At 41.7% G+C, this 24,858-nt stretch overlaps 4 protein-coding genes across 7 annotated transcripts in view; 3 read left to right on the plus strand and 1 right to left on the minus strand.

The window, feature by feature from the left end:
• Positions 1-24,858, minus strand: part of LOC307188699 (uncharacterized protein) — a 77,133-nt gene that overhangs the window by 42,391 nt on the left and 9,884 nt on the right. The window contains exons 2-6 of one of the 4 annotated variants that reach the window (XM_079926179.1): positions 23,257-24,591; positions 22,937-23,126; positions 11,524-11,591; positions 11,019-11,080; positions 9,014-9,763 (exon numbers count right to left, since the gene is read on the minus strand). In XM_079926179.1, coding sequence (XP_079782305.1) covers positions 11,062-11,080; positions 11,524-11,591; positions 22,937-23,126; positions 23,257-23,369 — 390 coding nt within the window. In that variant the 5' untranslated portion in view covers positions 23,370-24,591 and the 3' untranslated portion in view covers positions 9,014-9,763; positions 11,019-11,061. Of the gene's footprint in view, positions 1-8,738; positions 9,764-11,018; positions 11,081-11,523; positions 11,592-12,438; positions 12,953-22,936; positions 23,127-23,256; positions 24,592-24,858 lie in introns of those variants that run through there. The other 3 variants (XM_079926178.1, XR_013829045.1, XR_013829044.1) reach the window with 3 other exon arrangements.
• On the plus strand, positions 1,959-2,932 carry LOC307188689 (interferon omega-1-like). The gene has a single exon (XM_079926171.1). The coding sequence runs from the start codon at positions 2,201-2,203 to the stop codon at positions 2,882-2,884; it is 684 nt and encodes a 227-aa protein (XP_079782297.1). The 5' UTR covers positions 1,959-2,200; the 3' UTR covers positions 2,885-2,932.
• LOC307188697 (interferon alpha-13-like) lies at positions 13,005-15,627 on the plus strand. The gene has a single exon (XM_079926176.1). The coding sequence runs from the start codon at positions 13,014-13,016 to the stop codon at positions 13,524-13,526; it is 513 nt and encodes a 170-aa protein (XP_079782302.1). The 5' UTR covers positions 13,005-13,013; the 3' UTR covers positions 13,527-15,627.
• Positions 16,962-18,338, plus strand: LOC307188693 (interferon alpha-1-like). Its single transcript, XM_079926174.1, has one exon. It carries the CDS (start codon positions 17,222-17,224, stop codon positions 17,789-17,791), a length of 570 nt encoding a protein of 189 aa, XP_079782300.1. The 5' UTR covers positions 16,962-17,221; the 3' UTR covers positions 17,792-18,338.

Consider the following 24,858-nt stretch of genomic DNA (forward strand, 5'->3'; position numbering starts at 1 on the left):
GAACTTAGAAAGTGGCTAGTCCGTTAGTAGCAAGCAATAAAATTCAGTTCTTACTTTTTAATATCACGATTCCTATTAACCAGATAAGATCAGGATCTTTTGGAATCATCTAATTCCCTTCCTTTAATTCTAGTTTTCTTAAAGTACCCTTCTCATTGCCTGAATGCATTTATCACCTAGACGGATGCTCAGCAAGACTGATCTTGCTGATCCTCCCAGACAGGGTTAGTGTTCTAGCAATTGGGGTTCTGGTTGCCAGTCACTTGTGAGCTGGTGGGTGTGACTTCTTCCTTCTCTCCTCAAAACTGATCATTCATGGATTAAATGAAAGAAAAATGAGGGAGCTGGTCTTGCGAAGCTGCAGGCCGTCAACTGACCCAGGACTTGGTCTTTTCTGAGCTTCTGGCAGAAGCAACCATGTTCCTGTCTTTCTGTTTTTCACATTGGCCTCATCCTTCTCCTCTGACGTAGCCTCCTCTCCAACTGTGCTGCACTCAAGTTAGCTAAATTAGAATCCGGCATGTGTCGGGGAAATCACTTCCCTTCTTTCACATTCATGACATTCAGACTCACATTTGTTTTCTTTATGCCCACAAGACAGCTGTCGACTTTTACTTTCTAGGACAGTTGCAGTGATAAACAAAAAATCTAAAGTTTGAAAATGATAGAGACTGGAGCCCCTTTGCCTTTCTTTACCTCCCTTTATTGTTCTTACCTCATCATGAATTAGAACTAATGCAGGAGCAGCGAGGCAAATCTTGTCCAATAAGTCACTAAGTGAATATAAGTTACAAAAACTTTAAATGAAAAATTACACACAAGTAAAGGAAAGAAGGCGATTTCTCTCTGACCTAATCCTGGGCCTCGCTGCCCTGCATTCTCAGAGGGAGACAGAGACAGAGGAAGGGAGAAGCCCACTGGCATCAACTGACTGAATGAACAACTGAACCTCACTGGTTTCTGTGACATAAGCTTTATCGAGAGACAACACCGTCGCTGAATTCTCTGCCCCCAGCTCAGAAACTTTGAGCATAACAAGTGTTGACTAGTTTTAGTAAAAGAGTTGAATAATAAAATTTGTATTTGGCAAAATAAAAATTATGTGTCTACTCAGGGTAAAATGATTAGAATTGGGTAACTCCTCCACCACCTTAGAGAAAACACACTTTTGCTCTCAGCATCTGACGGCTGCTGACACTTCTGATACCTGAGGACATGGGTCAGGAGGGGAGGAGGTCACCACTGAGGACTAGGGTCCTTCACACAAACACTCCGGGGGCAAGCGTGAGGGTCCTGGAAGATGAATTATTTTCCCAACAAATAAACAAGCCCCTCCACAGATAGGAGATTGTAAAGTCCTCGGGATGTGGTGAGCCTGCCCTCAGGGTGGGAGTCCAGGTTAGGAAGGGGACTCTGTCACTCTAGAGGAGAGGGTGTAACTAGATGTGATCTCTCCCTTGTGACTGAGGTGCTGCTGGGGAAATACAATTGTCTTGGAATTAGGATCTCCACACCCATATTCTCCTGAAAAGAACCAGGATTCCCGGTAGGGGTACTGGCCCAGCCTGTGGAGGACTATAGGTCTCCAGTAAGAAAATGGTGGAAAGAAAGGACAATATCTATAATAGTCCTCACCTCGTGGTCCCCTGAAGCATGACCACATGGACATGAAGGAACATGTTCTAGAAGGAAAGGAAACATGGGAGAAGCTCATGGACTCATAATAATCAGCCTCTTCTCTAAATCAAACACTAAACAAAACCCATCTTTTGTTTCAAAGAGCTTATGCCAGAGTGATCTGGTAAATCCCTAAGCACTTACAGAAAGCATACGGCTGAGAGAGCCTGCCTTCCTAGGTAAACTAAGAGGTAAAAATGGAACCTAAGATCAGGGCTAAAACTTTCTTCCTGGAACAGAGAAGACCAACATTTATGCATGAAAGAGATATAGAATGTGCGTATTTACAAACCTACATCACTTCTGATTTTAAGACGAAAACCTTTCTCATTTCATTAATAAATATCCATTTGGATGGGCACATCTGAAATTACTGGGAAAATTAAACTTCTTGCAAAATTAATAGTTTAGAATGATGACATCTTCATAGACCATACTGAGAAGATATAAGTGAAAATCAAAAAAAGGAAGTAAAAGTGTATAGAAATGTTTAGAAAATGAAAATTACTGTGTTCCCTATTTAATGGCCTTGCTTAGAAAGAATGTCATCACAGAACTTACCGCCAAGGTTCCCCCGGACGCCCGTCTCAGCCAGGCCAGCAGCAGCCTCATTTGCCCCATGGCCTTCGTGCTCTCTCTACTGACCGCCCTGGTGGTGTTCAGCTATGGCCCTGGTGAATCTCTGGGCTGCGACCTGTCTCAGAACCACGTGCGGATTAGCAGGAAGAACTTCATGCTTCTGGGCCAGATGCGGAGAATCTCCCCTCGCTTCTGTCTGAAGGACAGAAAAGACTTCGGTTTCCCCCAGGACATGGTGGATGGCAGCCAGCTCCCGAAGGCCCAGGCCACCTCTGTCCTCCACGAGATGCTCCAGCAGGTCTTCCGCCTCTTCCACACAGAGCGCTCCTCTGCCGCCTGGGACACCTCCCTCCTGGACAAACTCCGCACTGGACTCCATCAGCAGCTGGAGGACCTGGACGCCTGCTTGGTGCAGGCGATGGGAGATGAAGAAACTGCCCTGGGAGTGACGGGCCCTACACTGGCCGTGAAGAGGTACTTCCAGGGAATCCACCTCTACCTGAAAGAGAAGAAATACAGTGACTGTGCCTGGGAAATTGTCAGAGTGGAAATCGTGAGATCCTTGTCTTCATCAACCAACTTGCAAGAAAGGATAAGAATTATGCATGGAGACCTGGGGTCACCTTGAAATGATTCTCATTGACTAAGATGCCCTATCACCCTTGCACACATGTCTTTAGTCATTTCAGAAGGCTCTTATTTCAACTTTAATCACAGAATTTATTGTATTAATTCAGCTACTACTTTGTCAGTAGTGATAAGGAAGTATATGTTAAATTTATTCAGCTTCAGGGGCATCAGTCCCTAAGCAATGACTACCCTGTTATTTATTTATTCTGTTTATTTGTTTATTTATTTATTTATGTATCTTATTTTTATATTTTCATATCAATATATTTATACTTACATTGTATTAAAATTTAGAAAATATTCACCTTTCCATTTCATTAAATTTGCATTTTGTTTTATTTATTAAATTCTTATGAGAGAAAACTTCTTGAGTTTTTTACGTTCTGAAACCTACATTCTTATCTTTTTCTCTGTAAATTTATTTCAGACTAGTATTGGTCCATTTTGTCCTTTGGAACAGTCCTACCACTTTCATTTCAGGAAATGCTTGTCAAAAGGTGGAATTCCATGGAATTGAGGGAAGTCCTGGAAATTATGGAGAATGGTTAGTCCTGATGTCATAGGTGTAACTGATTTATACCACCAGGAAAGAGTGGTCGGTGCAAATACCTGTGGGAAGGAGTCATCTCCTCGAGGGAAGCTGGTGACATATGGTGTTGACTGGCCAATCCTGGCACCTTCCTCTCACCTTCTCCCCGGTCCTGCTTTACTGAACCATTCATCCCTTACACATAACTTCAGTCCCTCCACCTCACTGACCAGCTACACAGCTGCTCTGGTTCTGTGCAGGTTTCCAGCTTCAAGGTTTCTGTTAGAGTGAAAGCCACAGGAAGAGCGCACAAGTGAAAGGAGAGTTCTAGGATTTTCAAAACCTCTATGAGAAGGAGCCAGGCTTCATGGCACTGGATCCCAGCTCTGCTATTAATAGCAGTGTGACCTTGACAAATAACACAATCACTAAGCTCCCTAGTTTCCTCATCTTTAATATGGGGACAATAGTAGTATTTTTTCATAGGATTATTCTCAGGATTCAATGAGTAAATATACACAAGAGGCATAAAAGTGTGTCTGTCAGAAATAATCAGGACTGTTAGAGTCACAGAGTGGCTACTATCGGGGAGGAGAAGGAGAGCTGCTCTGAGGTAGCAACTGGAAAGCAACATAAGAAACATGCTAGGTCCTGGGCAAAATGTATTACGTTTAACTTGGGTGCTAGTTTCACAGTGTATTCAGTGTGTGAAATTTCCCTGTGCTGCATGTTGAATATACTTGCAATTTCTGTGTATTACACTTCTTTTTTTTCAAAACAATAAATTTATTTATTTATTTACATTTTATTTTTGGCTGCATTGGGTCTTTGTTGCGGCATTTGGGGGCTACTCTTCCTTGCCGTGCGCAGGCTTCTCATTGCGGTGGCTTCTTTTGTCACGAAGCATGGACTCTGGCACGCGGGCTTCAGTAGTTGTGGCACACAGGCTTAGTTGCTCCGCGGCATGTGGGATCTTCCCGGACCACGGCTTGAACTCGTGTCCCCTGCATTGGCAGGCGGATTCTTAACCACTCTGCCACCAGGGAAGTCCTTGTGTATTCTACTTCTGAAAGATTTTCTGGGAATTAGTAAAAATTCTTTGAGAAAGAAGGATCAGTAGAAAATACTTGGATCTACTTTAAAAATGAATAATATGGAAATAACAGAGACCTCAAATAATGCAAAAAGTCACAAACATTTTTCATTGATAACGTTTGTTGCTTCTTTAGTATGAGAAAGGCACAAAATAGCTTGTGAACTCTTTCATTTTGGGGGCTTTCAGCAGCAACGCAGAAGCAGGAAGAAAAAAGCAGGAGCTATGAAAGGTAAGGTTCTGCTCTCCAATCCTGGGCTCTCCCGGGTTTGATCTTAGTTCTCTTCTCCATACAGTCCCAGGTCTATAATTGCTGGCAATGTCACCTCCTAGAGCCTGTACTCTCAGAAAATAATGGCCCCCCAGAGGAGAGACTCAGAGCTAGAAAGCAAAGAAGTCAGGACCTGGGACACTTCTAACCCAGGCTCTGCTCGTCCATGTGAAAGCTGGGCCATGGCGCTTACTCATCAAGTGACAGTGTGAGACGTGGTGGAACAATGACTGTTTTGGGGACAAAATTTTGGATAATGACTCAGACAACTTAACCTCCCTAAGTTTCATAGTCTGTGTCTGGGAGAGTCCCAGGATTGTTGTGATGATTGCCTGGGGCAATGTGTGTGAAAGAGCTTTGAAATGACACCGCTCTACACACATGGACCTTACTATTAGTGTCATTGAACCACTGACCTCGAATAATTCTAGTTCCTGGGCATTAATCTTGAAAGAATCTCTTCCCAGTAGAACAGTCTGCTCAGCATGCTCCACTCTCTCTTTGCTTCCACTCTCCCTAGACACACCCAGGCTCCTATTTTTGGTTTGCAGAGCTCACCTGAAAGGCACTCATGTGACACCAGCCCCACCCTCTCTTCAGAAAGGTGATTCATATCTTCTGTCATCTCAGGCATCCCTCTTGCTAGCTGGCCCTGTGGAATTCCAGGGTCCTAGTCCAGCAAGAGGTTGACACGAGGGAGTCCCGCTGGGAACAGATTATGGAAGGAAGCCTTGGGGTAAGGCATCTTCTGAAAACAAAATGGTCTCTCTCAAAAACAGCAAAGTTCATTCTTCACAAGTAAATCGTTTCTTCTAAAAGAGAATGTTTTCTTTTGTCTCTGCTGCATTTGGGGGAAGGATGCAGTAGCCCAGGAACTGGGTCTAGGGAAAAGAAGAGGTTCTCCAGTTCTGACTGAGAGCTGACTTTGAGTGTTTGAGGCAGAGGAAGGTTAGGGAGAGAGTCTGACAGTGGCCTTGCACACCCTCTACCATCTCAGCCACCTTCATTTGTGTCATGATGAATACAGCCCTTCACAAAGCAAATACAAAAGCATAGGAATTTGACAAATGCTGAGGGGCTTTACAAATTGAGAAAATCCATTAAAGAACGAGTCTCAGGAACTGGACTTCCCAGTCCTTCCCCTTCTCCATCATGATACTGATCTGTAAACAGCCGTGGGTTGGAATGTTTCGGGTTACACAGGCACATAGATTCCCAATGTCCCAATCAGCCCCTAGGAACAGAGACAAGAAACTTCACATATTCCCCAAAACAGCACTGGAATTTGGCATTCCTGAGGTCTCAAGTTCAGAAGGAAATGGAACAAACCAGAGGACCCCAAATATTTTGATGGAGAATAACTTTCATCTAACTCCAAGGCCTTCTTGCGTCCTGATGAAGGCTGGGCAAAGCAGCTCAGCTCCCCAGTTCTCAATTTAGCCTTAATGAAAGTGTACAGCTGAGGACTTTTCGCCTTTCCTTTCTCATGGGACAGGCTCTGCAGCAGCAGGGATGCAGAACTCCTGGCCATGTTCGTGGTTGAGCAAGCAGGGACAAGAGGAGGCCAAAGGAGAGGCAGAGCAGTATAGGGTCGTAGCAAACCTGGGAGTGGAACTGCATAGTCTTATCAGGCTTAGGAAAGAGATCTCCATCTACATCAGGTACCGTAGCACTCAGCTCACTCTCCAGCTACACTTCTTATTCTCACCCAGTAACCTGCACACTGTTAGGGACATCATTGGTCCTCAGAGTTGTTAATAAAAGCGATAAGTGTAATAAGCTGAACATAGTTGTGTCAGTAAAAGTGTTTGAAAATGACAGTCTTGCTGCATCTTCTCTTGTGGGTTACTCTTGTCTTCTCACGTGACCAGTAAATTTGTTAGCTCGGCATCTCCTTATCTTCCTTCGGCTTCATGCATGATTTAGGGCAATTGTTTTCTTTTTCCTACAGTACAGTTTTCTCAGCTTTAGAATAGGGATAATGAGACTACTATATTCCATTCAACATACCATCGCATGTTATATGCTCTATATCATGAGAATATAACAAGTCATAAACTTATCTTAAGTGAGCAGATTATTTTAAGCACCAGGGACATATTAAACATAGCAATGATAGTTGTTATTGTGACAGGTATGCACAAAGGAGTAAAAGCCATTATTTCATGTCCACTCAAAAGATACATATTTTTTTAAGATTTTTTTTTGATGTGGACCATTTTTAAAGTCTTTCTTGAATTTGTTACAATATTGCTTCTGTTTTTTTTTTTCATGTTTTGGTATTTTGGCCCTGAGGCATGTGGGATTTTAGCTCCCCAATGAGAGATCGAACTCACGCCCCCTGCATTGAAAGGAGAAGTCTTAACCACTGGACCGCCAGGGAAGTCCCCAGAAGATATTGATATAATGCCATATTTGTGCCTTACTGAGCTCATAATTTTGTTATGCAAAAATTCTACCTCTGTGAATTAAAATAGGATCATCTTTTTAAGTATTGTGCAAAGCATACAAACACATTTTTAAATTCTACGAGCAAATGCAATATTCTCACAGATGTACCAAACACTAGATTACAAATACATATGGATCTCTAGGGGACATCAAAACAAAATGCAGTCAGTGCATTGGCACTGAAGATATTTATCAATATTAAGTAGAAAGTACTATATTAAATTTAAATTTACATCATGCTGAAATTAAAAGCGTTTTGATGCAGATTACAAATTTTTATGCAATTTATCCATATAAAATGACATTTTGAAGTAGTGAATAAAACTCTCCAAGGAAAAACCCTGATTATATATATAAAGCTGAATGCTTTATCTATGAAGCCTTAAGGGTCTTCTAAGACCCTTGCTTAAAACAAATGAGAGGAAAAAATATCTTGAAAATTGAGATTAATTTCTTAAGATACTTACTAGGTCATAAGATATTGCCAATAAGCTACAATTTACTGAGGTTAGAGATCAACGTGAAGCAGCCTTGGCTGACATGTGCGAAGCATCAGATACTTGTTATTATACCCGCCATTTTAAAGTCTGACGCTCATCTGCTCTCCCTGTCACCACCGTCCTCTGCTTTTCTGCCCCTCCTTCTCTCCTTCCTTTGTTGACTCCACACTCTCATCTTAGGGAATTGGTGTTCCTCAAAGATCTATGCTAGTCCCACACTTCATCCTCTCTGCGCATATAGTCTCAACCTCCCAAATAGTTCCAAACGTCCTCTCTATGACTGTTGACTTCCATATGCATGTCTTTACCCAGGGTCACATCTCCAAACAAATGTCATTAGCTCCAAACCCTCATATTTACCTGCTACCCTAGATAATCTCCACACATGGCCAAACTTGACCAGCATGTAATTACCTGGCAAACTCCTGCAGACCCCTGGGATGCCAGCTTACCAACTGCTCTTGCAGATGCTTTCCCTGATCCATGAAAGCCCACATACTCCCAAGAACCTGTACTTTCCCTGTCAGAGCATTAGCATTCCTTTCATTGAACACGTAGTTACCCATATCCCCACCAGACTGCAAGCTCTGTGACAGCGGGCAATGTGTCTACTATTTTCATTGTACCTGGCACCCACCACAGTGCCAACAATACAAGGGATAGTCACACTTCTTTGTTGAAGTATAAATTCCATGATTCTATAATGTATTTCACAGTTTTTTGATCATGCAACTGCTGAAACTGAATCAGCAACCATTAGACATGCTTTCTCCAAGAAAGAACAAGTAAAAGAGAATAGCTCCAGCTGCTATAACCTGTCATAATGCCTTGTGCATCTCCCTCATAACCTAGAAAGGGTTTCAAGCGCATTTTTTACTCTTTAAGGCCTGTCTTCTCTGACAGAGTGCTCCATTAAGAAAGTAATATCTTTCTTTTATCTACCAATATATTAAAAAACACAAGTAAAATCCTGAAAGCAGAGATACTTCAAAATATTTTAAGAACCAATGAAATGAATAAAACGATTTATGTTCCTGTTGGATTTTAAGGCAGATTAAAGGTTTAAGGACACTCTGATTCTCCTTAAGAGTATGAGTTAAACCTAACACTTAAAATACACCTTTTGCACCCCCAAAGCAAAGGAAAACAAGACACAAAGCTGACCATATCATAATATGAAGAATAAATTTGGTAAATATAACAATCATCATAGAGAAATAAATTCTAATTATTACAAATTAAAAATAAATTTTCTCCCCATTCAAAAGTATTGTTCCACTTACTGTTGAAAAACAATGTGCTGAGAAGACTCGATGCATTTACAACTGAATCAGAAGAAAAGTCATTGAACTGAGTGAATATGGACGCACTAGAGGCCACCTCTAAGCAGAGAAGACTCCATTGTAGAAGATTGGGTCCAGGTCTCCTTTTCCCACTCCTGGATTCTCTGAGGTTGAACATACAGGGAAAGCACACTCTGATTTTCACGCCTTAACTTCCACTCTCATATTGTCCTGGGCACAGCAGCTGTGGACTTTCTTTTCAGATCGAGCCTGGTCCTTTGGAAGTTCTTCAAAGTCAGCCTGGAGTCCTCATTGCCCAGCAGGGTCTTTTCCTCTCCATCTCCTGCACCAAACTAGTCTCCAGATCTGCCCACTGTTGATCAAGCCCACTGAGGAATTTCAGCTCTTTGTGCTGAAGACGATGGAGAAGTGCTGTATCGTCTCATGGAGAATGAGGCGGCCTGAGCGTTTGGGAACTGGCTGTCAGCCAGCTGGTGCTGATGGGACCTGAAAACCTCCTTGTCCTTCAGGCAGGAAAACAAAGAAGATTCTCCCTGTTAGGGGCAGGACTGTGAGGGTCTCCTGCTTTGGCAGCCTGTGGTTCTGGGCCAGGTGACAGCTAAGGGTGCAGACAGGGCTGGAGAACATCATCCTGGGTGTCCTCAGTGAGGAGGGTGGCAGGCCCCGGTGAGCCTGGTGATGCAGGTGTCTGGCTGTGGGAGCCTGTATCCAGCTGCTGTGGGTACCTGCCTGCAAAGGAGATTCTTAAATAAGCCATTTATGGGCAACATAGAATGTCACAACTTCAATTCTTTTATTACACTGGAAATTAAACACACTCCTGGAACATGAAAGAGTATCAATCCAATAGGATGTATTCATCTAAATGAGACCCAAGGTTGAAATAAAAACCTGAGTCTCAATATATCTCTTTTTCAGTTCTAATACGAATACTTAGAGGTTTGACCCTGTACTCTGTTTTGCCACTTCTTAAATTGCACCAAAATACAACTAGCCTCACCTCTCTGCATTCTCCTCTAAAGGGACTCATACATCAGATTTAAATTCTTCCACATTTCCTTACAGGACCATAGCTCACATTTTCTGAAAGTTTACAGATAATGGTGACATAAAAATGAACAGCAAGGGTGAATTCATGCAGTTCTCTTCATTCCGTCACCAGAAATGTTCTGACTGCGTATATATGTGACAATGCGCTTGGCAATGTGGATTCCAGGAAAGTGAGGCAGGGATGGTGACTGCCCTCCAGGGAGCAGGGAGGACAGACTTTAGAGGCAGGATTAGGATGAAGGAAGCACCACGGGCTCAGTGCAGCTGAGGGCCAGTGCTCAGAGCTGATGAAGAGGAGGGCCTGGGAGCAGCAGAAGGCTCCACTCTGACAAAAATCTGGGGCTCCTGAATTTAAATGACATCAGATTTTCATTTCATCTTTTAAAAAATGGAGACACCGTTAGTTGTGGTCACACAAGACATTGCCGAGATCAAATAAAATAAAGTTTGCAAAGTACAGGCTGAGAATTTGAACAGAGTGAATGATAGAAGGCTTTTGTATTAATATAACAAATGGAAACCTCTAGAGTCCACCCTCAGCCCAGCCAAGAGAAGCTCTGAATACAGGTTCCTTAACACTCAGGGGTCTGCATGTTGAGGCCCCCAAATGCAAACTCTAGGAGAGGGATTGCCTGTAGGCCTGCGAAGGAGTAGAGATCTAGTCTCCACCCTTAGAGCAGTGCCCCGTACATTAAGGAGAGAAATCCTACGGCACCTGAGGCTCTTTGCAGCATCTAAGAAAGTGTTTTGACCTCCTCCCCACAAGAAAAAAAAAAAAACCTGCTCTGTGACTAGTATAAATGAGATAAATAGTCCTTTTCCTCACCTTATTTTGTTTCAGACCACCTCTGGTGTTAATTTTTAAGACACAGATTAAATTATACCTTAAAAACAAACACATAACCTCAGAGAAAAAGATCAGATTTGTGGTTACCATAGCCAAGGGGGTGTGAGTTGAGAAAATCAGATGAAGGCAGTCAAAAGGGTTTTTTCTTCCTTTCAAAAAAGACATTAAAATAATGTTGTAGAGACCAGGAAAATGGTAAGAAATATATATATGGGGGAGAGATGATGAGAATTAAAGCATTCCTAGATTTTCAGCCATGGAACAGCACAATACTCTAATTCAAAAGCTATTTCCTGGGTTAGCATTAGGGCAACGTTAAGCTAGTACTTCTCTTAAGCACGAATGGTAAGAAGGCACCAAATCTAAGTCATCAAGGTAAAGGATGTTTTAATGCAACATTTTAAAATGAAAATTAATACCAAAATATGCACGAGGAACAAAATATAAAAATTTTAAGTAAAGAAATGAAGCTGACCTCCATTTGCATGGCCCTGACAGTCTTACTAAGTAAGCCTTCATGATGTAAATGAAATCTGGGCAAATTCCACTTAGTGTATAAAATTCCTACTAAAGAAAAATGAAAAAGTCTGACCTGCTAAACGTCCTCAATTGCTTGTACACACCAACTCTTCTTTCTAACCTTATAGTCAAGGTGAGGTCCTGGGAAAGACATTTCAGGAACATGAGTTAAAAATCAGTTAAGAATATCACGGGGTCATTAGAAATTGTCAAACATGGTAATTCCCTCAATTAAAAACAAGCAAAAAAGTAATCTTGACAATATTAATGAGTTGGCTTCCATTAAAGATAGAAAAGTAAAACTAAATACTTGGGGCTTCGCCGGTGGCGCAGTGGTTAAGAATCCGCCTGCCAACTCAGGGGACACGGGTTCTGAGCCCTGGTCTAGGAAGATCCCACATGCCGTGGAGCAACCAAGTCCATGTGCTGCTACTAGTGAGCCTGTGCTCTGGAACCCGCGAGCCACGACCACTGAAGCCTGCGCACCTAGAGCCTGTGCTCCTCAACAAGAGAAGCCACCACAATGAGAAGCCTGCACACCGCAATGAAGACTGAACCCAGCCTAAAATAAATAAACCCAGCCTAAAATAAATAAACAAATAATTAATTATATTAAATACTTACTTTAGTAGAAAGACAATATAGTTTAAATAAAGTTTAATAAAATGCTATATTTTAATATGAAAATATATTTTAATATTCTATGCTTAATATTGAAAATATTTTAACATAAATTTATAAAAATATCAAACATTTAAAATATTTAATTTAAATATGATATGAATTAAGTTAAATATAAAATTAATTTTAAAATGTAAAAAATAAAAGGCTGTGAGTTTTTTTTAATATTCCTACTTTTCAGATATTCAATACTTTCTCCCTCACTTTAACGCTGTATCCTTGAAAGACTCCATGAAGTCCCAGAGAATCTACAGGGGCGCTCAGCTCCCGCGTCCTCGGCCCCGGTGGTGGCCGCGCGCCGACTCACCCCTCAGGGCGTCCCCAACACCGTCCTGTCGTCCCATCGCCGCCGCCGCCTTCCCCTTTCTCTGGGCCTTCGCTGTCTCGCGCCAGAAACCAGCCCGAATCTAAAAAATCGGCTCCCCTTTCTCTGCGGCTGGGAATCGCTCTGATTTCCCACCTCAGACCGCTCAGAAAAAGGCTTCTTTCCCAAAAATTGCCTCGCTCAAGTTTCTGTGAGAAAATAAAGCGCAAAACTCAGGGGAAGCCTGAAAATGCACGGTTCTTGTTCCCAGCCACACAAAAATGTCTCTGGCGAGGCCGCGACAAGGCTTCCTCTTCAACGCTCAGCACCGAGAAAACCAAGGTGTTTCGCGTATGCTGATTATTAAAGCAGCCTCAGGGACTACTTTTCGCCCTGTCTCTCGAGCTGCAGACGGCAAACTCAACAGTCGGCGTTTCCCAAACAAACCCTGCGCCCTCTACCGGCCACCTAGGGAAGGACGCTGTCCACAGTTCCAGGGAAGGAAGCTTCCCACTCATTAATTGTTTGGCGGTGCCCACGCCTCTCCTGGCGGCCGTCCAGTGAATCACCCTTTCTTAATGGCCCAGATCTATTTGCTAGTGGCAGGAGTGCTGCTCTGCTCTATCCCTGCTTACTCTCTTGGCTGGAACTTGCCTAGAAGCCATAGCCAGGAAAACAAGGACGTCTTCCAACATTTGGAACAGTTGCAAAGAATCCCCTCTCAGTGGTGCCTAAAGGACAGAACCGACTTCAAATTTCCTTGGAAAAGAGAGAATATCACCCCAATCCAGGTGACTCAAGGCACCTGTCACCACCATCTGATGCTCCAGCAGATCTTCAACCTCTTCACCACAGAGGACAGCCGTGCTGCCTGGAACAACACCCTCCTCGATAAACTTCTCTCTAGCCTTCATCTGAGGCTGCACCGACTGGAGCAGATGAAAAAAGACAATCTGGATTGTCGAGATTTGGGACGTGCTGCCCGGGAGTATTTCCATGGAATCCATGTCTATCTGAAGGCAAAGGAATACAGCCCCTGTGCCTGGGAGGTTGTCAGAGTGGAAATTAAAAGGTGCCTTTCCCTTATGTAAGAATCCTCAAAGAAATGTCAACAAATACAGAATATTGTTTATACTCGTGACACTTCTCATTCAATTACATTAGTGTTCAAGTCCAAAGCAATCTCGACTTGTGTTTCCTCACAGGCTGAAAAAATGTCTGAAAAGAAAATCATGATTTTAAAAAAGGTTTTGACAGAACACAATCTCTTTTCTTGTATAAATAATTTTATAACGTAATTTAAAAGATCACTTTAAGTTTTGGGAGAGGTATTTGCTATTTTCAACACATGAAGTATAGAAAGGTTTTTTGGATAGTGTGGTCTTAAAGATATTTGTCAGTTAACTTAATGCTGACTGCTGTAACGGGTAAAGAGAATGCTGTCAGGAATTTGATCATAATAGAATCTTATCTTTCCCTGGTATAAGAACACAAGGCAGGCATTCCTGATCAGATGGATGTTCTAAGTTGCTCTCCAAAGAGTGAGTCGGGGACATGGGTACCCCCTGTTTTGTGGATTTTTCCATCATCAACAGGTGACTGCAAATTTTTCTGCAGTATTTGAGTCTATTCCACTCAGTGGTAAAGGGAAAAAGTCCGGTGCATCACATGGGACGTTTTCAAGGGCCAGGACTATACAGGGCAAGAGCCCTTCTGCTCACATTACATGGCCTGGATTTATCCTCGTGGAAATCTCACTGCAAAGAAGTTGGGAAATTATTGGATGATTAATAGACGAGGAGACAAGTTCAGTGCATAAGACCACTTTTCATCTTTACACTATTTGTCCTAATGAAGTTCTGGGTGGGGTGGAGGGGAACAACTAATGTTCTTGCTTGCACACACTTCATTAAAAAACAATCTGACCCACAGAGAAAGAGAGATATCATTTATATGTGGAATCTAAAAAAAAGGGTACAAATGAACTTATTTACAATACAGAAACGGTCCAGTTCTGGTGAAAGCCTGCTTCAGGTCTCACACTGCAGAATTCTCCTTGTATCATCATACAGCAGGAGAGGGAGGCATTTATCTCTGACCTCGTTGATAAGGGCACTAATTCCATCGTGAGGCCTCCATCTTCACACCCTAATCAAGTCCCAAAGGGCCCGCCACCTGATACCATCACTTTGGGGGTTAGGACTTCCAAATATGAATTTTGTGGGGACGGAAACATTCAGACCACAAAGGGCATTGAAGGCTACATGTCTTGGCATCCAGAAGAGAGAATATATTCATGTAAATAAAGAAGAATGAGCCATTTACCAGGCCAAAAGAGCAGACCGAGGACTCAGAATCCAAACTCTTGACTTCAAACCTGCAGTAATGCTTTAATTATTATGTGTCAAAATTTGGAAATCAAACTGAAATGGACCCCATCGTCCCTTGAAAGGGAATGAAGACACAGGAGGAAAAGGATCATTCATCAGTCTTTGTGAGGAGTCTCCAAAGAATCTCAGGATATAGGTAGTCATTGCCACATCCGTAAAGACCCACCGAAGAGTAACGTGGTTAATTGTCTGGTTGCTGTGACCTGTGTGAATCAGGGAGAGTTTGAGTTCAGATACGTGGCTCTGTATGTGACATCAAGCTGGTTATTTTCTGTCATGACCTAGTAGAGGACAAATTAGCGACGAGGCCATCCTCCTGAGTTTAATAGAGTGCTGGGCAACGGCTGAAAATTGTGCTGCTCTTACAACTTGAATCCCCAGAGCCATAGGCTCCTTAAAGGAAAGAGAATCCTAGTGGTTTTAGCAACAAACTCAGTAGGCATGACTGATACCAGTAGGAGTAGAGTGGGAATACCAGCCACTGTCTATTATAATCCCAGCAAATACGACCGTGATAAAGGAAAATAGCTTGGTCATTCGTAACTGCCTTCCAGGGGGAGGAGAACATCTGAGAAACTGCTTTCGTTAAAAGTACCTGTTCGGGCTTCCCTGGTGGCGCAGTGGTTGACAGTCCGCCTGCCGATGCAGGGGACACGGGTTCGTGCCCCGGTCTGGGAAGATCCCTCATGCCGCAGAGCGGCTGGGCCCGTGAGCCATGGCCGCTGAGCCTGCGTGTCCGGAGCCTGTGCTCCGCAATGTGAGAGGCCAAAACAGTGAGAGGCCCACGTACCGCAAAAAAAAAAAAAAAAAAAAAAAAAAATTACCTGTTGCGTGATTACACTGGGCCTGGTGCCGAGGATACCACAGAGAATACGACAGAGTCCAGTTGCTACAGAGCTGATTTGCCACAGATAGTCACATACCTATTATTTATTGAAAGACCGGTATTAGAGGGGGCTGAGGCCACAGAACATCCACTGCAAAATAAAAGAATTCATGATCAGAGTTGAAAGTGAATTCTTTCCATGATACCAATCAACATTTATCCAGTTCTCAATTAATTACAAAGATGGTTTTCTTTTGTTTGAAAAGAATAGGCTTGGATTGGAACCTCTGACAGTCCTTTGGGGAATCTGAAATTCAATGCAAAAATACAGAGAAAGATTCAAATCGATGATGATTCCTAAATCATCTGGGAGCAGATCGCTCCCACGGGTGCAAACAGTAGTTGTTAGGGGTGCGAACAAATCTTAGCTACTACAATGGTGGGTGGCACTCCAAAGCTCAACCCTATCCAACCCTATCCTTTGTATTCATTTTTCTCTTTGGGTTTTCTTGTGTATGAGACGAGAGGCATTGACATTGAGTGCCTGGAAGATACACAATATGCAGGATCAGTGCTACAAGCTATGGTGGCTTGATGTTTCATTACAGGACTTTCTCTCCATCATATGATTGAACTCAAAGTCATAATGTGAGAGGTGCCCTCTGCTTACTTATGAGCTGTCCTTGTCTGTCTTGTGGATTTTGCTTATGTTTGAGCCTCAGTGTGATGTGGGCATCGGGAATTAAGCACAAATAGGTTGTATTTTATTATTTAATTCTAAAAAAGTTATCTAGGAGATCAATAATTACGTCTAGTCCTAAAGAGAAAAAGTTGTTGACAATATCTAGAGGAATATCTAGCAGCTAGTGAAGTTAGAAATCATTTTATGATATGAATCAAAACTAAGAATTACTTAAAAATAAATGTTAAGAAAATCATTTAAATTTTCAATGGTTTTAGCAGTTTTGATAGATTTTTAAATATATCTATACATTGGTATTCTTATGAAGTATTTGTATAAATTTTTATTGAATATGTAATTTGATACATTCCTATTTATTAAGTAAATGTATTACATTAAAAGTCATTCTGCACACTTAACCAAAATGTTAAATTAATTGCAGTAGCTTTTACAGCTAATTTTTAGCCTAAATATTTTTGTCATACTCACCACTGCTTTGAATAAAAAGAAAAAACTTTTCACTTTCTTTTTCTATTTATATAGTAGAGATATGCATGGAGTACATACCAATGTACACAGTATATCTGTGTATCAAAATTTCATAGGGGGGCCATATGGAAAAAAAAATATCTAGAAAGGTTCTGTGGGCAGGAGAAGGGGAGGCAAGGATGAAAAACAGTGTTTGAGAAACGCTGCCCTAACCTATCTGGAGAGTGCAAAATGAAAAGCAAAAACAGAAGTAGAAAGTAAGAGGGAACATTCAGAAAATGGAAACCAATTCGCTCCCATTTAAGACCCAGGCCTGAAGGAAGGTCTTCAGAGAACCTAGAGAGCAGGGTTCACAGAGTCCCCACCTCAGCCAGGCCAGCAGCATCTGCAGGGTCCCCGATGTCTCCAACCTTGTCCTTACTCCTGGCCCTGGTGCTGCTCAGCTGCAACTCCAACTGCTCTCTGGGCTGCGACCTGCCTCAGACCCACAGCCTGGCTAACACGAGGGCCCTGATGCTCCTGCGACAGATGAGGAGAATCTCCCCCTTCTCCTGCCTGAAGGACAGAAATGACTTTGGATTCCCCCAGGAGGCATTTGGAGGCAACCAGTTCCAGAAGGCTCAAGCCATCGCTGTCGTCCATGAGATGATCCAGCAGACCTTCCAGCTCTTCAGCACAGAGGGCTCGGCTGCCGCTTGGGATGAGACCCTCCTGGACAAGTTCTGCACTGCACTTTATCAGCAGCTCACTGACCTGCAAGCCTGTCTGATGCAGGAGGCGGGGCTGGAAGGGACTCCCCTGCTCAAGGAGGACTCCATCCTGGCTGTGAGGAAATACTTCCACAGAATCACTGTCTATCTGCAAGAGAAGAAGTACAGCCCTTGTGCCTGGGAGATTGTCAGAGCAGAAGTCATGAGATCCTTCTCTTCATCAACAAACTTGCAAGAAAGACTCAGGAGGAAGGAATGACACACACCTGGTTCAACACCGAAATGATTCTCACTGCCTAACAAGACCACACTTCCACCTGTGCTGCCATGTCAAAGACTCTCATTTCTGCTCTCATCATGCCCTGAATTGAATTAATTTGTCCAGTGTTTTCAGGAATATTAAGCAACATGATGTTCTACCCTACAGGCACTCGTCCCTCATAGATGCCCATGCTGATCTATCTACTTACTTATCTACTTAAATATTTATTTATCTATTTTAATATTTATTTCACTATTTATAAAGATTTAAATTATTTTTATTTACATAATATTATGTGCATGTATACACTGTGGTTAAGAGAAGAAATATATACTTTGTATTAACTCAGTTTATGAGTTTTCTTTGTTCATTAAATTCTTACTAGAGAAAACTTCATTTGTTTATTCTTTAAAAAAGAAACACCAAGCCTGAATGTGCAAAATGATTAAAGAATGTGTTACAATTCCTTGACCATCATTATGATTCTCACATTAGAAATAAAAATAGACTAACTCTAGCCAGGTTTTGTGTTGCCCTCAGGACACAGACATGAACATAACTAATCCAATCTTGCTTTTTATAACTTTGACTTTTTTTAAGGAGAGTAACCTAAAAACAATAATTAATTCATATTTCAATTAAATTTTATTACTTATTTTAAAAATAGTTCTGATTTGTAGTAGAAATGAATATCAGTTAGGTTGAATGCTACAATGAGAGGGAGAAAAATGGAATTCCCCCAGTAGAAGGTGGATCAAGCCATGTGAGGATACAAAAATAAAAGCAGTAGCTATTACCTATAGTTAACTAGTAGGCATTTCAGTGCAAATGTCCATTGGATACTGGAGATGGCAATTTACAAGCAATCCCACGAAGTGTAAAGCATGGAACTGAAGAAGTGATCAAATGTGAGGACAGTATAGAATGAGAAAAGGACTTAAAATTGAGTCTTATGACCTTAACTTTAAAAGGGAGGGAACACCACAAAGGAAGCGGACATGGAATGGCCATATGTTAACAAGAGAGAATGGTGAGAAGACCGTGTTTGAAAAGACTGAAACTGCTTAGAAGACTCAATGCATTCATGAAATCATAGATGGAAAATGCTCCCTACATTGGGAAAAGAGATGGCATTGGCCACTTAGTGAGAGCTTGTTTGGTAGACTTAATCAGCAGAAGGTGAAGAGAAGGTGGAAGGATGAGTAAAAGAAGGTAATGACAATATACATAGAAAACAGGTTTGAGATATTTGCCATCTGAATTGGAGGAGAGAAAGGAGGTCCTACGCAAGGCTGGGACCTAGAGTAGAAGGTGGCTCATTTTATTCTCTGCATGGTTTTACCTTTCTGAAACATTTTTGCCTCAGAAGAAATTTCATGGATTTGATGTATTGTAACTCATAATCATATTTAATATTTTATTTACTTTAAAACATGACATATTTAATTATTCACAAGGATAATTTATCATCATTTGGATTAACATTATATTGATAGTCAGTAAGCTGCTCTGTAGATTGAAATCATCCACTACATGGGAAACAGATGGCACTGACCTTACTGAGAGCTGATTTGGTGGGATTAATCAGCAGAAACCATACTGGAGTAGGTGGAAGAGTGACAAGAGAAGAGAAGAACTCCCACTGTCATTGTTTCACCTGGGGAGTCACTTTACTTCTTTCACTCTCATCATAGTCAGGTTTGTATCTGTTTTCACTTTACTTCAGTGCATCAAATGCAATGACGCTTTCCAAGAAAGTTGAATGGAGAAGGAAATTAGTGATGTATTGAACATTATGGAAAATCATAATGTTTCCGTTTATGTTTCCGTTTTTACTTTCCTATTAAGCAACTAACCTCAAGTTGAAACAGGAAGTAATTCAGTAGTAGCAAGACAACCCTTGCCAAGAAAAATATGAACTGAAAAAGAATGTATAACATTACAAAGACTCTGACACCAGGAAAGCAAAGAAGGCTAACTTTATCTAGCATCCTAGGCCCTAAATTTTCACCACCCTACATCTTCATTGTGAGATGGAGAATGATGAACCAAGAGGCTCAGTAGAAATCTACTGAGTCATCTAATGATGGTTACTAATTACTTCAATATAAGGTTCTGATGTGAGGTCAACAGAAGCTTCTAATGGGAGGTCTGATGGAAAATCCAATACTCTGTTAATAATTATTTGGAGTAACTGTTATGAACTCTGTGCTAATGATACAATGGTGAACAAGATGCAGACCTGTCTCCTATAGTGGTTATTTGCCAAACAGGTCTAATAAATCTATGTTCAAGAAAACCAATCCTGGGCTGCCCTGCTGATGCAGTGGTTAAGAATCTGCCTGCCAATGCAGGGCACACGGTTCAAGCCCTGGTCCAGGAAGATCCCACATGCTGCGGAGCAACTAAGCCCGTATGCCACAACTACTGAGCCTGTGCTCTAGAGCCTGCATGCCACAATTACTGAAGCCTGTGCACCTAGAGCCTGTTCTACGCAACAAGAGAATCCACCGCAATGAGAAGCCCGCGCACCGCAAAGAAGAGTAGCCCCCACTCGCCGCAACTAAAGAAAGCCCATGCACAGCAACGAAGACCCAAGGCAACCAAACATAAAGAAATAAATAAATTAATTAAAAAAAAAAAAGAAGACCAATCCTGAAGGATAAGCCAGCTTGGCCGATATGGAAAATAAAGACGGTAGAAACAGAGTCCAGGACTAGAAGTAAACACAGCCAACCTCTTAGCAAGATAAATGTAAATACTCATCTAATGGTCAATTTACCTCAGTTCCTTTTATCCTGTACATCACGTTCAACTTTTAAAGAAACTTACCATACTAAAAGGTGAAAAACACAGTTTGAAGTGATAGGGCAAATATCAGAAACAGTCTCAGATACAGTAGAAATTTAGGAATTATCAGACCAGGAGTTCAAAATAACAGTGATTAAAGTGCGAAAGGCTCTAATGTATTCACCTATTTTATTCTTCTACTTTATCTCAGTCAAACTATGTATGGTACTTAAAATAGTTTTGCTTGTATAATATCACGTTCAACTTTATAATGTATTCAAATATAATAAAATATGCTTACCTTTATCTTTTTTCAAATTATTTTCTTGTTTAATTTATGAAAATCTTCCCCAGATGACAGCCTGCATTGGTTTATTCTTACAAAAAGAAATAGCTTAAATTCTCAAAGCATAGTGAAAAATGGATGATGAATTTTTTTTTTTTTTTTTTGCTGTGTTGGGTCTTCATTGGTATGCACAGGCTTTCTCTAGTTACGGCGAGCGGGGGCTACCCTTCGTTGTGGTGCGCAGGCTTCTCATTGCAGTGGCTTCTCTTGTTGCGGAGCACAGGCTCTCGGCACGCAGGCTTCAGCAGTTGCAGCGAGTGGGCTCCGCAGTTCCGGTGCGCGGGTTCTAGGGTGCACAGGCTTCAGTAGTTGTGGCTCGCAGGCTCAGTATTTGTGCCTTGTGGGCTCTAGAACTCAGGTTCAGTAGCTGTGGCACACGGGCTTAGTTGCTCCATGGCATGTGGGATCTTCCTGGACCAGGGATCAAACCCGTGTCCCCTGTATTGGCAGGCAGATTCTTAACCACTGCGCCACCAGGGAAGTCCTGTATGATGAATTCTACTCATCATTCACTTGTTTCAGTAGGTTATATTTTACAACTTCATATTTCTATATCAGATATATAATAGTTCCACGAATAAAGAGGTGAAAAAAGCAAATGCCAAAGAGTTCTGTTTGGAAAAGAAAGAGATATAAAAACAGTAATCATGCTAAAATTATTTCAATTAAGTTTCCTGTTACAATGAGAGATAAAGGAAACGGGATTCTCTCACTAGCATCTGGAATGAGGCTTTTCAAGAAGGCAGATGTATTCTATAAAGTGCTCTACAAACATCTAAAGACAGATTTCCCATTGGTGGATGCATATGCAGATCTGGAATCTACAACAACGTACATCATGGAGATATTAATTTGTGTTTGTTGCATATTTGAAAATCAAGATATGGTAAGGATGTCATTACTTATGAGTAGGATGTAGAATGAGAAGAGGACCTAAAGCTTATGAGGACCTTCAACTTTTAAGACTGAGAAAGAGAAGGAGAGGCTGCCAAGGACACAGAGATGGAGTAGCGAGTGCAGTTAGGAGTCAGCGAGGGAACAACGATCTTCAGGAAACACTGAAGAAGGAAACCAAGGGTTTGAGAATTAAACAGGATGAAATTTAAATAATTATTTATATGTGAGATAGGATTCTGCATTGAATGTAGATTCTGCCAGGACATGTGTGTGATCCTGGAGAATCACGTAACTTCCCTGAGCCTCAGTTTCCTCAAATATAAAGTAAATGAAAATATTCCTAGAGTTGTTGTGGTATTAGACAAACTGGAACATTAAAGAGCCTTTAGCAGAATATCATCCACTGAGTGAAGGCTAACAGGTAGTGCCTATCTTCTTATTTTTTCATACAGATCTAAATGGGAATAATGAATTCTCCTCTCCCTCTCTCTGTCACTGACTGCAAAACACTGACAGCCTAAAAAACAGAACTGGGAAAAACTGTTTCATCAATTGTATGTAATTTTATGCATAATAATATAATAATACATATCTATGCTACATACTTATGAATATATAGTATAAGGTATACGATATATATAAAATTCTATTTATCTATCCGCTGATTCTGATACATGGCATAACTCTCCTTCATCTCTGCTTTCCTGGATCCCATTTTTTCATTTTTCAAATACCATAATCATTTACTTTCTCCCAGTGTAGAAATCCAGTGTACTCTCCCCATTCACTCTGCATTCAGCTGTACTGCCCATTCATACCGCTGTTTCTTTCTCCATTAGGGTTTCTGGCTGTCAATTTCCCCTTAAGACTAGAAAGCCACCAATGGAAAGCAGAAGCTGAGTGAAAGTTCTAGGTTTGTCAGAAACTCTCATATGACTCCACGCTCTCCACCTGCCAAGCACTGCAGGTCCAGACTGTCCAGACTCCCAGAGAAACACAGTAAATAGATGGCACCCTGCCCAACACTGAACAGTGGTGGAGAATCCAGGAGCTCACCTGTGCCTCTATTTGCACACTTCCACGTGCTGACTGCACTAGGAGGAACTCACCTGGTTCAGGACTCTTATTTGCTCAAAAAGCCCAAAGCGCAGGAAACATGGAGTTGAAAGGCAGCAGCAGCTTGAGAACTTGGAAGGAGAACAGAGATGTTTAAAGCGTTCACTGGAACAGCGGCAGGTCCTCAGGACATGGAAGAACACAGATGAGATGCACTGAGGCAAGTGTTTCTCCAGAACATTCCTTTTCAGAGAAGAAAAGATTGAGGTGCATGCGATAGCACAGAGTTCTCCCACAAGGACGTGGCCACTAGCAGTGTCCCTAGCACTGATACCACAGCAGCCTGCGGAGTCTTGGAAGGGACGAGGGTTACCTCAGTGCCAGCTGCAAACTTGTTTTGTCCTTAGGACCCAGCAAGTAATCACAGAGCAGGAAAGGATATTCCTGGGGACAATGCAATCCAAGGAATTTCTTACATTCCATCATGATGTCTTTGCCCCTTTGAAAGACAAACAAAACAAAATATGCTTGAATAGAAGGGACACAGGCAGGGATTTTAATATATTTAGCAACAACTGGGGTAGAGCCTTTCCAGCAGGGCAGGTATCAGTAACATGCACACTGGAATGTCACAATTTCTAAAAGCAACAAAGAGCTAAGTGGAAATTCATTTATTTAATTTAGGCACTTTGGAAAGAGGACACTGATGGATCATCTTTCTGTTCTTTCCAGTTGGTGCATACAGCACTGAGTAGGTACTTCTAAAGTCAGAAGGACATTTAGAGGTTTGGGAAACTTCCTAAGGATTAGGGTCCTAAAACAAGCAGAAACCATTCCTATATTACTGCTAAAAATATCATTTTATTAACAAATGATTTTTAAAATATTTTTATTTCAATTCTTCAGTATTATGATGTTTTAATGGGCTGAGGCTAGAAATTTAAATAAAGACAACTATACAAGGCCATGAGGGTGACTCTGGAGTTCAAGCCAGACTCTCCCTGCTAAGGAGCCCATTAAAAACCTTCACTGCTTCTGTCTAAGAAGCGCATATGCGCTTCTGTCTTGGTCATACCCATATCTTAACCAATAGTTGGAACAATAGAGTAGAGATCCTTCCCTGGACTCTATCAGTAGACAAACGGATGTCCAGCCTGGACTGTAGGTGAGAAATGGAGGTGTCTTCATTGAGAATGAGAACAGGCTGATCTGAAGAGGTCTCCTGGGAAATCAGTGAGGTCCTTGTCGACTGAAAACAAACCACAACATGAGAGCTGAGAGTTCATTTTTTTGGGAGGACTTACTGAGGACTATAGCCTGGAGGACAGCCTTTCAGCTCTGACGAACTGCCCCAAGGACGTAAGGGCGACGTCAGTATATACTGGTGATTTTGGTGAGGGAGGTACATGCAATCAAGGACACAACTTGGTAGAAGTTTGCTGCTAGTTATGAGGAACAGATGTCTCTGTTAATGATTTTAGGGCTTTTTACATACGGAGAACATGCAAGAAATTGCGTTTATTAAATTTTCTTGGGAAATTATTTAACGACCTACTGGCCTGTTCTGTCAGTTTTCCCAGAGCACAGCATGCCTCGTTCTTCATCTCCACCCTGAACTCCTAACAGGGCACGCTGGGGTCAGGGACTACAGTGACTAGTGACTTCATTCTTGTAGAGCCGGATGGCGAGTGACTTTTTAGTTGTTATCCTGAAGAAGAAACGTCAGAGCTCATATGGATAGAAATCGTTAGGTGCTTTTACTTTGTTCTTAAACTCACAAGAAAACTCAAGAGTTAAAAATACATAGATTCCAGAAGTCTGCTGTTCTTGGATTAATAAAGCTATTTACTGTATTTCGTTGAAGAAATAACTCATAAAATCTTAGACTTGTTCCTTCAATTGGCAGAAAAATCCACTCCTTTCTAACTGTTTAATAAGGATTTTGCCTATTTTTGCTTAGAACTTAAAGTCAGCT

The sequence above is a fragment of the Stenella coeruleoalba genome (assembly GCF_951394435.1).
Source record: "Stenella coeruleoalba genome assembly, chromosome: 7".
In the NCBI taxonomy this organism is placed as follows: domain Eukaryota; kingdom Metazoa; phylum Chordata; class Mammalia; order Artiodactyla; family Delphinidae; genus Stenella; species Stenella coeruleoalba.